This window comes from Tachysurus fulvidraco, chromosome 5 (genome assembly GCF_022655615.1).
Source record: "Tachysurus fulvidraco isolate hzauxx_2018 chromosome 5, HZAU_PFXX_2.0, whole genome shotgun sequence".
NCBI classification, from domain to species: Eukaryota; Metazoa; Chordata; class Actinopteri; order Siluriformes; family Bagridae; genus Tachysurus; species Tachysurus fulvidraco.
This window is the reverse complement of record NC_062522.1, coordinates 1,206,184-1,217,744: the sequence shown is the minus strand read 5'-3', so window position 1 is coordinate 1,217,744 and position 11,561 is coordinate 1,206,184. Positions and strand designations below refer to the sequence as shown.

Below are 11,561 nucleotides of genomic sequence, written 5' to 3'. Positions count from 1 at the left end.
TTATAGCAAAAGCATTTGACTCTTTATTAAAATGATAGATTAATAATGTTGTTTTTAACGTGACCCTGACCGTGTACCACTTTGTGCTGGTGGGTGTTGTGTCGAGTCCACAGTGATGTGTGTTGATGTCTGATCCCTTTCTGTGCTCTACGTCACAGTGTCGCGACATTAGTGCGGTGTTGACGGTGTTGTGGAGGCAGCAGCTGCCCCACAGGAGGTGAGTGAGTGACTTTAGTAAACACAGACACTTCGGTGTTTAACCACACACTTTATTTTACCTCACTGTTTCTGTACGTGTTTAAAAACCACTGGCTTTTATGTCAATTTTTACACAAACAACCCGAGCTGTGTATTAGCTTTAGCATTAGCATTGTGCCTCCATCCACCTACATTACTTCAGCTCTTAGCGCTAATGCTAACGCTAGCTAGCTCACACTGACGGTTAACTCGCTCCTTCCGCTCGCTGACGGGTTATTTATAGGTTTATAGACGTTTCTGTGTTTAATCGGCGTTTATCTGGTCACTGGTGACAGTTAGCTTCATGCTAAGAGCGCGAGCGCTAGCAGATGTGTCAGGTTGTCCTCAGTGTGCGCGCGCGCTCTAACTCCTCATCCTCCAGCATCTAATGTGGTTTTATTTAACAGTCTGTTTATAAAAGTGCTGTGACTTTAATAAGTAAATACGGACATCTTCAGCTTGCTATCTCTCTCACACACACACACACACACCCGGGTGTAGGGAACGGAAATGAGCTTGGCGGTTATAAGGCGTTATAGTGAGCAGGACTCAGGCTTCACTACACACAGTAACAACAGAACACTGTTTAGTGTTAAACCGAGTCAATGTGTTGTGTTGAGTGTGTAGTGTTACACAGAACTGTGTGCTGTTTATTGTGGTGGTGGTGTGTGTGTGTGTGTGTGTGTGTGAGGTGGTGTGTGTGTGTGTGTGTGTGTGTGTGTGTGTGTGTGAGGTGGTGTTGTGTCTGTGTGTGAGGTGGGGTTGTGTGTGAGGTTGTGTGTGAGATGGTGTTGTGTGTGTGTGTGTGTGCGAGGTGGTGTGTGTGTGTGAGGTGGTGTTTTTGTGTGTGTGGTATTCCTTTAAAACCCACCAATAGCAGGACAGCACAGATACAGTAGCAGTGACAGTTCTGTTCCTTATCGAATGTTTAATAAATTTCAGCCCAAATTTACTACAGAAAACGATCTGACTCTGAGTCCCTGATCTGACTCTGAGTCCCTGATCTGACTCTGAGTCCCTGATCTGACTCTAAGTTCAGGAAGTGAAACAGATTTACTGCTGATTCTGTCTCTCTGTTTAAAGTGTTTAGTCAACATGACCAGTCAACATGACCAGACTCCATCTGAGCAATGAATAAGGAGAATGATAAACAGCTCACTCTCTCACACACACACACACACACACACACACACACACACAAATGCCTCACACACACCACCTCCACAACACACACACCTCTCTCTCTCTCTCTCTCTCTCTCTCTCTCTCTCTCTCTCTCTCACACACACGCACAAACACCTCTCTCCATCTCTCACACACACACCACCCCTTGTCTCTCTCTCTCACACACACACACACGTCTGTAGATATGTAGCAGTCAGATGCCCCCAGACTAACATATTTGTTTATTTTTTAAATCATTAAAAATCAGCCACTACATGTTATAAACATGAGACTACATTAGGAGAGCAGAACAACATGACAGGACTGCAGGACATCTCTGTGGGGGAAAAACGAGTGCAGCAATCATTTGTACTACTGACTCTGATGGATAAATAGTGACATTAATACAGTGGTCATAAATGCATTATAAAGTGCAAGCATGCAGGAATGAAAGCTGTTGGGGGGGGTGCATGGACATTTCGGGACCTTATTGCAGGAGGGTGAAGAGTCCATGAGAGGGCTGGCAGGTGTCACAAGGCAGCCTGTTGGTTTCTTGGTCAGAATGATCTTCATGGTTTCTCTGTATAAAGCGCTGAGGTCTTGACGTGGTGGTCTTCAGCCTGTACAGGAAGCCGAGGTAGTGTTGAGAGTCTTGAAGATGTCCATCATGTTTTGAAACTTGTGACTCTGTCCACAGTGTCCACACTGTTAGCTAACGTTGTGCAGGCCAACAACAAAGTGTTATAACTATATATAGTATATATGTCCTGCATGTGCACTACAGCTTATAACACACCACATCTGCATTATTACTCCTCAGGTCACAAACCAGATGAAGCACCAAATGAATCAAAGGAATCTAATTTTGTTACGATTCAGATGTAAATATTGTATCGGTCAGTGTGACGTGTCTGTGTTTGTCAGACATGACAGATTTACTAAATAATACGACATGTTATTAACAGAGAAATAATAAAGAAAAATTATACGACAAATTTAATTAAGGATAATAAGAATTTTTTTTTTTTTGTCGTCCTCAGAAACTCCTGAAGTGTGTGAGTTCATTTCATCTCATTGTAGCCTCTTCACCTTCTGGATGGTGGTGCTGAAGTGAACCTGGGAGCTGTCGGACGTAAAATGGGGGACGATCGGCCTTTTGTGTGCTCCGCCCCTGGATGTGGACAGGTGAGACGTCCGAGTTATTCAGGTTAAAAGTAGTTCCGGCATTTTGGTATCCCTACGCCACCGGAGCGACACAACTCGGTCTTCCCTATGTACTGTGTAAATTAACACCTTCCTGTTGTGTAATTGTGTGTTTGTGTTAGCGGTTTACAAATGAAGATCACCTGGCGGTACATAAACATAAACATGAGATGACATTGAAGTTCGGACAAACTCGCACTGACACGGTGATAATCGCAGGTGTGTGATTGGTCTAATATCATGTCTTTATTTAACACACCACACAAAGCTCATCTGTAAGTGTGTGTGTGTGTGTTACAGATCAGACCCCGACTCCCACTCGTTTCCTAAAGAACTGTGAGGAGGTGGGTTTATTCAGCGAGCTCGATGGCTCATTCGAACAAGAGCTCCGTAAATCCCAGGAGGAGGAGGAACGAAGAACCAAAAGCACGGTGAGATACATTACTGTGTGTGAGGATTCACCATGCTGTTGAGTTCTCCACATTCTGTAGTGTTACAACCAGGTACTGAAATGGAACTTCACCTCCTTCACTCCATCCATTCTGTAAAGCATGGTGGTAGACGCCAGAGATCAGTAGAGCTGGTGCTTAGGGCGAGGTGGATGGAGACAAATACCGGACAATCTTAGTGGAGCTTCATCTACGAACAGGACAACGGTCCTGGTTCATCTCCAATAACCCTGGGTGTGACTGAACAGACCAGTCAGAACCCAGATCTCTCATCTCATCTGCTTCAGGACTTTAACAGTCCTGTTAACCTTCAACAGACCTCCAGCAACTAGACCAAGAAGAATGGACAAAAACATCAGGATTATCTAGATGTGTACAGCTAATAGAGACATTAAGAGCTGCAGCAAAACCAGAACAAACAAGTCCTGACATCGGCTTGCAGAATGCTTTGCACTTTTAAATGTTAACGTATTAATCCATAAAAATAACACAGTCCTAATTTCAGCTCCAGGTTGTAACTCTAAAAAATGGAGAAATATTGAGGGGTCAAAAGTTATACTGAATCGTGGGATTATTGGGATTATTCGATGCTCATCTTTTTTTCTCTTCCAGCTTTCTGCTGTTCCTTCATCTGAGATGAAGGAGAGAGACGGACCTCTGGAGATCGACTCTTCTCCTCCAGACAGTCCTTCATCTGCCTCCAGTATGACTGACTCCAAAGACTCAGAGATGCTGGTGAAGGAACCTGTTCCCATCAGGAAGAACAAGGTGAGGCATAGAGGCTGGAGCAGGTCAGCGGTGTGAAGTGTGATCTCCACATGTTCTTCTGTTCTCCAGGAGTCCATATATTTTCATGTATAAATGTGTACATACTTCTAAGGTTGTATAAACTTAGTTTTGAACGAAGTGGGCGTGGTCTAGTCTGTTAGGGAAGGAAAAGGAGTTTTATTTATTTTATTTTCAGTTGTTATAGTAGAAAGCAGAGGATGTTGAAAGGTTGTGTAGTTGAGTAAGTTTTCTTATAAACAGGAAGTGCCTCCAAGGACAGCAGCAGCAAGCGCCACGCCAACACCAACCATTGTACGGCCCGGATCACTCCCTTTGCATTTAACATACGACTCTATAAACCCCACTCAGCCATCGCCCACATCAGTCATCACCCGGACTCCGCCCTCCAACAGACTCAGGTACTTAACAAACTCATTAACATCTAATTAGCATTTATTATTCATTTATAAAATTGGCACTTAACACAATATCCCTCCATCCAGTTCTCCATCAGCTTCTTTTCCCATGATGATGCAACTTCCTAATGGTCAGACTGTCCCTCTGCTCCCCAGTCCTGGACAAACTTCTGTCATATCAGTGCGTGTCTCACACACACGCACACACGCGCGCACACACACACACACACACACACACACACACACACACACACACACACACACACACACACCTACCTGGGATTTGCATGTGTGTTTTGAGTCTGATTGATCTTTTTGTGTGTGTGTAGGTGGCCAGGTCATCAAATCCAGTCCCTAATATTCCTGGGATTCCTGGTCCTCCAGTTGGTGGAAGCAGCAGCGGCTCCTCTTCTCCGTCTGGATACAGCTCGCATAATGATGCCAAGATGGTGAGAAGCACATTCTTTATATAGCTTATATAATGTACATTATTTTATATGCATATATCTGTGTATTTGTGTGTGTGTTCGCACACAATCCTCTAGAGGTTGAAAGCTGCACTTTCACCACAGAGTGTTAGTGGACCAACATCAAGCCAGAAACCTGAACCCAGTGAGACTCTCTCACCTGCACAGCCACAGGTACACCTGTACATCTGTACATCTGTATACCTGTACATCTGTACATCTGTACACCTGTATACCTGTATACCTGTACACCTGTACATCTGTATACCTGTACATCTGTACACCTGTATACCTGTACATCTGTATACCTGTATACCTGTACATCTGTATACCTGTACATCTGTACACCTGTACATCTGTATACCTGTATACCTGTACATCTGTATACCTGTACATCTGTACACCTGTATACCTGTACATCTGTACATCTGTATACCTGTACATCTGTATACCTGTACATCTGTACATCTGTACACCTGTACATCTGTATACCTGTATACCTGTACACCTGTACATCTGTATACCTGTACATCTGTACACCTGTATACCTGTACATCTGTACATCTGTATACCTGTACATCTGTACATCTGTATACCTGTACATCTGTACATCTGTACACCTGTATACCTGTACACCTGTACATCTGTATACCTGTACATCTGTACACCTGTACACCTGTATACCTGTACACCTGTATACCTGTACATCTGTATACCTGTACATCTGTACACCTGTATACCTGTACATCTGTATACCTGTATACCTGTACATCTGTATACCTGTACACCTGTACATCTGTATACCTGTACATCTGTATACCTGTACATCTGTACACCTGTATACCTGTACACCTGTACATCTGTGTACCTGTACACCTGTATACCTGTACATCTGTATACCTGTACATCTGTACACCTGTATACCTGTACACCTGTACATCTGTGTACCTGTACACCTGTACACCTGTACACCTGTATACCTGTACACCTGTATACCTGTACATCTGTATACCTGTACATCTGTATACCTGTACATCTGTACATCTGTATACCTGTACATCTGTATACCTGTACATCTGTACACCTGTACATCTGTGTACCTGTATACCTGTACACCTGTACATCTGTGTACCTGTATACCTGTACACCTGTATACCTGTACATCTGTACACCTGTACATCTGTGTACCTGTACACCTGTATATCTGTACACCTGTACACCTGTACACCTGTATACCTGTACACCTGTACATCTGTACACCTGTACACCTGTGTACCTGTACACCTGTACATCTGTATACCTGTACACCTGTACACCTGTATACCTGTACACCTGTGTACCTGTACATCTGTATACCTGTACATCTGTACACCTGTACATCTGTGTACCTGTACACCTGTACATCTGTGTACCTGTACACCTGTATACCTGTAAACCTGTACATCTGTACACCTGTATACCTGTACATCTGTATAGCTGTTTACCTGTACACATGTACACCTTTACATCTGTATACCTGTATACCTGTACATCTGTATACCTGTACACTGTATAGCTGTTTACCTGTACACATGTACACCTGTACATCTGTATACCTGTATACCTGTACATCTGTATACCTGTACACTGTATAGCTGTTTACCTGTACACTGTATAGCTGTTTACCTGTACACATGTACACCTTTACATCTGTATACCTGTACACTGTATAGCTGTTTACCTGTGCGTCTGTACCCCTGTAAATCTGCCACCTTACTTATATTAATAAAATAAATAATAAAGCAGGTACTGATACCCCGTATTTTTCTACAACAGCAATATATATATTTTTCCTCTGTATTTTATGTTTCTCTCTAGGTGTCACCTGCAGCTCCGAGAGGTGGGCGTCGGCGTCGTGGCGCAGACATTGAGCCCGATGAACGCAGACGACGTTTTTTGGAGCGGAACCGAGCGGCTGCTTATCGCTGCAGACAGAAAAGGAAAGTATGGGTCAACGCCCTGGAAAAGCGTGCAGAGGAACTTTCCACTGCCAACGTCACACTCACGGTAGCACACACACACACACACACACACACACACACACACACACACACACACACACACACACGACTAATCAAAGACATTCTAGACATAGTATTATATTTACACATAGTGAGTGTGTGTGTGTGTGTGTGTATATGTGTGTGTGTGTGTGTGAGACAGAATGAAGTGTCTCTGCTCAGAACCGAGGTGACACGTCTAAAGGAGCTCCTGCTGGCTCATAAAGACTGTCCGGTTACTGCCATGCAGAAAAAAGCCTACCTAGGTAAGAGTTGATTTATTTAACTGCCAGGACATCAGACATCAGGTGCAACAGATGCTTTAGGAAGCATGAAATTATATTCCTACATTACATTACATTTTTAGTTTATATAGTTTATAGTTAAATAGTTTTGAAGTAATAACGTATAATAACTGACTTTCTGTTGCAAAATGTGTACATTGGTCTGATTAACACATGGAACTATGAATGATGGGTGTCGGTGCTGTTAAATCCTGTATGCATTATTTACAGTATTCAACGTTTTGAAGTGGATCAAAAAGGTTTGTTGTTCTAAGGGCCTTTTTACACCTGGTCACTTCCTGTGTTTTCTGTGATCAGATAGCTACCCCATGGTAAAAAGACCAGGTCTAAATGCCCTCTGAAACGTTTTGGAGACGGATATAAACCCGCTGGTACAAACCCCTTCAGGAGGTGGTCTGGGACGCGTTTCAGATGAAACTGGACAGGTGTAAATGTATGTGGTTGTTCAAGCCACATACGTCAGCGCTATACTCCTCCCAAACGGAAGTACGTCACTCGCAGGTGATCTTTCACCCAGGCGTCTCGTCGGGGCTTAAAACGCGCTGCTGCCGCCGGCGAAAACACAGCAAACAGTAAACGCTGTTTTTTGTAGCATAAACGTCGTAACCAGTTTTTACGCCTTCTTTTTGATTGCGTTCTAAAAACCACATACACCAAAGTGTGTTCTGTTTCACTTACCCCGGAAATGAGGGCAAATATATTAGCATTTTGGGCGGGAGCAGAAAGATCAGATCGATATCAGATTCGCAGAGACGCGTTTATGTGGTCTGATGTAAATGGGACAGTTTTAACAAATCAGATAGCTATCGGATCAGAGACAACACACGAAGTGACTGGGTGTAAAAAGGCCCTAAGAATAAGGTATAAGGTAAGGTAATAAGGTTCACAATTCATGTATAACATTCAAGTCTGCTATTAATCAATGTTGTCATCACTGGAATTTCCTGCCTCATGACTTTTCATGGTGCCCAGACATGATTGTTTATCACAATGTGTGTAGTTTCTTGTCACACATTTGTGAAGAAAAGAGTGCACCACAAAACTATTGGTTGTTCAGTACTTCTGTGATTCACCTGCAGTCCCATTGGACTGGAAATGTGCAGTGCAGTGCTGTATTGTCCTGTGTGGAGCATCACAGCTTGAAGCAGGGCCCAAAACAGGAAAGAACGTTAGCGCACATGCTACAGCAGATCAAACATCTGAGTTTCTTTCTGTAAATCAAACATAAGTCATAAACAATAAACAGATGTTATGCATTGAGACAACCGGTCAGTAGTTAGTGAAAGTGACGTGACATACGGCTAAGTACGGTGACCCAGACTCAGAATTTGTTCTCTGCATTTAACCCATCCAAAGTGCACACACACAGCAGTGAACACACACACCAAGAACACACACCCGGGGCAGTGGGCAGCCATTTATGCTGCGGCGCCCGGGGAGCAGTTGGGGGGGTTCGGTGCCTTGCTCAAGGGCACCTCAGTCGTGGCCGGCCCGAGACTCAAACCCACAGGGTTAGGGTTAGGAGTCAAACTCTCTAACCATTAGGCCACGACTTCCCCCTGTGTTACCTCCTCTGACATTAATAACAGCCTCACATTACCTGTGCATGCCTGAGATGAGTTTTCGGATATTCTGTTCAGGGATGACTTGCCGTTCCTCCAGCGAGGCTGTTCACAAGTCCACAAAGGTTCCCGGCCTGCTTGCACTCTTGACTGAAGCTGCTCCCTAGTGGGGTTCAAGTTGGGTGACCTGGCTGCCACTCCATTTATGATATGCCAAGAATTCCTTCGCCAGCCTTGCTTGATGTGCCCAGGCATCCATAAGCAGGAAATCTGGCCACATTTCACCAGCATACGGTTACACAACTGGTCTCAGGATTTCCTCTCTATACCGTTGGCCTTTCAGGCTGCCACTTTTGACAATAGCTGTACAGCATTTTGTGGCAAATTTCTCTCCCCAGGGTGATGCCAGACCCTCATTCATTGTCCACCTGCGGTGTTCTGCAGTGGACCACAGACGAGCCAGATTGTATGCTCTGGTCAGAAGCACCCTCAGAGTCTGAGTGGACACTCACACCCCTGTTGCCTCTTGAAGGTCATTTTGCAGGCTGACTGCAGGCATGAAACTATTTCTGTGGGCACTCGGGGTCAATTATCGGTCTTAATTTGGTCTTGTGACCCGTTGTCTGCCTCCACCATGCCTTCAACTCACACTACCAAGACCCTCTTAGCCTGTTCCAGGCTCTGGAATTTGAGATGTTTTCACTGCGTCTCCACCTTCCCACCGAGTCTTGCCTCCTTGCAGCATCCTAATGGACCTGTTGAGGTAAGAATCCTGCAGTCTCAGTAAGTCAATGCTTTCTGACCCTAAAATAACGACCAGTTCCCAATTACGGACACCTTAGACAGGACAGTTGGTACCTAAAGACAAACGATCACGTCTAAAGATGGTTGACATTTCATTAATGACAACATTGACTAATAATGGACTTACATGTTATGCATCAACTGTGAAAGAAACACATTTTGGTATTAGGATAACTTTGATCCACTTCTTATGTTGACTAGTGTTAAACTTTTTAGGCAGGTGTAAAGAAATGCTATAATGTTTTCAAAAATATATATATATATCAAAATAATAGTTAGATAAAATAATCAATTTACAAAATGGAAAGTGAGTCAACAGAAGAAGAAAAATCTAAATCAAAACAATTTGGTGTAACGGATTTTGTAGGATCGGTGTCAGGTGTGTGATTACCCACTGATACCAAGCAGGTGCTGATGATCATCAGTTTTATATGTAGGTTCAATCCCAGTCATTAACTTAAACAAACGTCTGTGTAGGAGCTTCACCCTGGGTAAGAAGCCAAACTGAGTTACTAAGGTGAGGTTGTGAAGACAGTTTCATGTCATAAGTCACACACCGTGACGAGTGACTACAGCAACAAGACACAAGGTAGTTCTACTGCATCAGCAAGGTCTTCAGCAGGAAAGGTTTCAGAGCAGACCGGTTTCAGGATGTGATGTTCTTTAAGATATTCCGAAGAAGCAAAGAGAAACACAATGATTGTTTGTAGACGCAGTGGGCAAAGGAATTTTAATGCAAAGACACATCACGCGTATTCCCTTCAACATCAGATGTCCAGCAGTGCCATCAGCAAAAAAGTGAAAGTGTTTATGCTGCGGCGCCCCGGGAGCAGTTGTGGGCGGTTCGGTGCCTTGCTCAAGGGCACCTCAGTCGTGGTATTGCCGGCCCGAGACTGGAACCCACAACCTTAGGGTTAGGAGTCAGACTCTCGAACAATTAGGCCACGACGTCCCCAAAAACTGGCGGAAACCAGCGACACACAGCTACACCCACCTACTGTTTTGTTTCCGAAATGGAAACAAGGTTAAGCCACTCAACTGTGCATGAAAACATAGGACCGAGGGGCAGGAAAACAGCAGCAGGTCTAAATATTTAGCTGTAGCAGGAGTCAGGTTGTTCACCGAAGGGCTGGAGTGCAGCAATAATGAGTGTCTGCAGGCAACACTGAAGCCTGCTGGAGGTTCCTCTCAGGTTTGTCTGCCATAGACCTCAGATCTCAACATCAGATCTTACATCCACAGATCTGTGGTAAGTTCCATCAAAACCCGTGTAAGTGAACCCAGAACTGTCGGTGTTTTGCAGGCAAAAGGTCAGAACAAATATTTACAAATATTCTGTTCAGTTATTTTCCATTTTGTTAATTGATAATAAAAAAAAATCACAGCATTTGCCACACCTGCCTTAAACATTCGCACAGTTCTCTACTAACTACTAAAATACCAATTAAACTAATTACACATTCATTCGTATTTAATCTTCGGTCACACGTAGCTCATTAATTTTATCTTGACGATCTAATTTTTATCATTTATTATAATTATGAACTGAACTGAACTTTTTTAATTATGTTCACTAATGAAATAGTGAATCAGAAGTTATTTAATTCAAATAAATTAATACTTAATTTTATTTTAATAATTAAAAAAAATATTTGGTACCACATGATCGGTTCTAGATTGGGTTCTGTGCCACGTCTTTGCTCTGTCTGTAGCTGCAGGTGTGGATGAAAGCTCTGTCTCAGCACTGGTTCTGCCCGTCTCGGTTCCAGCTCCCGTGTCTGTTAACGGACTGAGTGTGCGTGCGGCGGAGGCCGTGGCCGTACTGGCACAGATGGGGTCGGGTCAGTGGAGCGGCACGGGGGCAGGTGGAGACACACCCACCCAGTCACAGCCCACCTCCAGATGATGAGCATGCGCTAAGGCCAAATAAGGGGGTGTGGCCAGAGGGGTGTGGCCAGAGGATGGGGTGTGACCTGAGCGCGCATTCTTGAACAGTTAAAAACCACTCCCTGCTTTTCACTCTCACCGTTTTTCACCGGACTTGTAAGTGTGTGACGTGTCACGTGTTGTTGCTGGCTAACTATACAGACTCGGACGCACTGCAGGAAAAAACACACATATACACACACACACACACACACACACAC

The 11,561-nt window shown here is 44.0% G+C and overlaps 1 protein-coding gene across 5 annotated transcripts in view; it reads left to right on the top strand.

Moving 5' to 3' along the window:
• Positions 1-89: 89 nt before the first annotated feature.
• atf7b (activating transcription factor 7b) overlaps positions 90-11,561 on the top strand; it is a 13,106-nt gene continuing 1,634 nt past the window's right edge. Inside the window, exons 1-12 of one of the 5 annotated variants that reach the window (XM_027157282.2) lie at positions 90-217; positions 2,442-2,586; positions 2,727-2,823; positions 2,905-3,035; positions 3,666-3,821; positions 4,083-4,240; positions 4,325-4,418; positions 4,567-4,686; positions 4,783-4,878; positions 6,562-6,750; positions 6,907-7,009; positions 11,127-11,561. The exon at positions 11,127-11,561 is cut by the window's right edge and continues 1,634 nt beyond it. In XM_027157282.2, coding sequence (XP_027013083.1) covers positions 2,539-2,586; positions 2,727-2,823; positions 2,905-3,035; positions 3,666-3,821; positions 4,083-4,240; positions 4,325-4,418; positions 4,567-4,686; positions 4,783-4,878; positions 6,562-6,750; positions 6,907-7,009; positions 11,127-11,320 — 1,386 coding nt within the window. In that variant the 5' untranslated portion in view covers positions 90-217; positions 2,442-2,538 and the 3' untranslated portion in view covers positions 11,321-11,561. The other 4 variants (XM_047814018.1, XM_027157283.2, XM_027157285.2 and 1 more) reach the window with 4 other exon arrangements.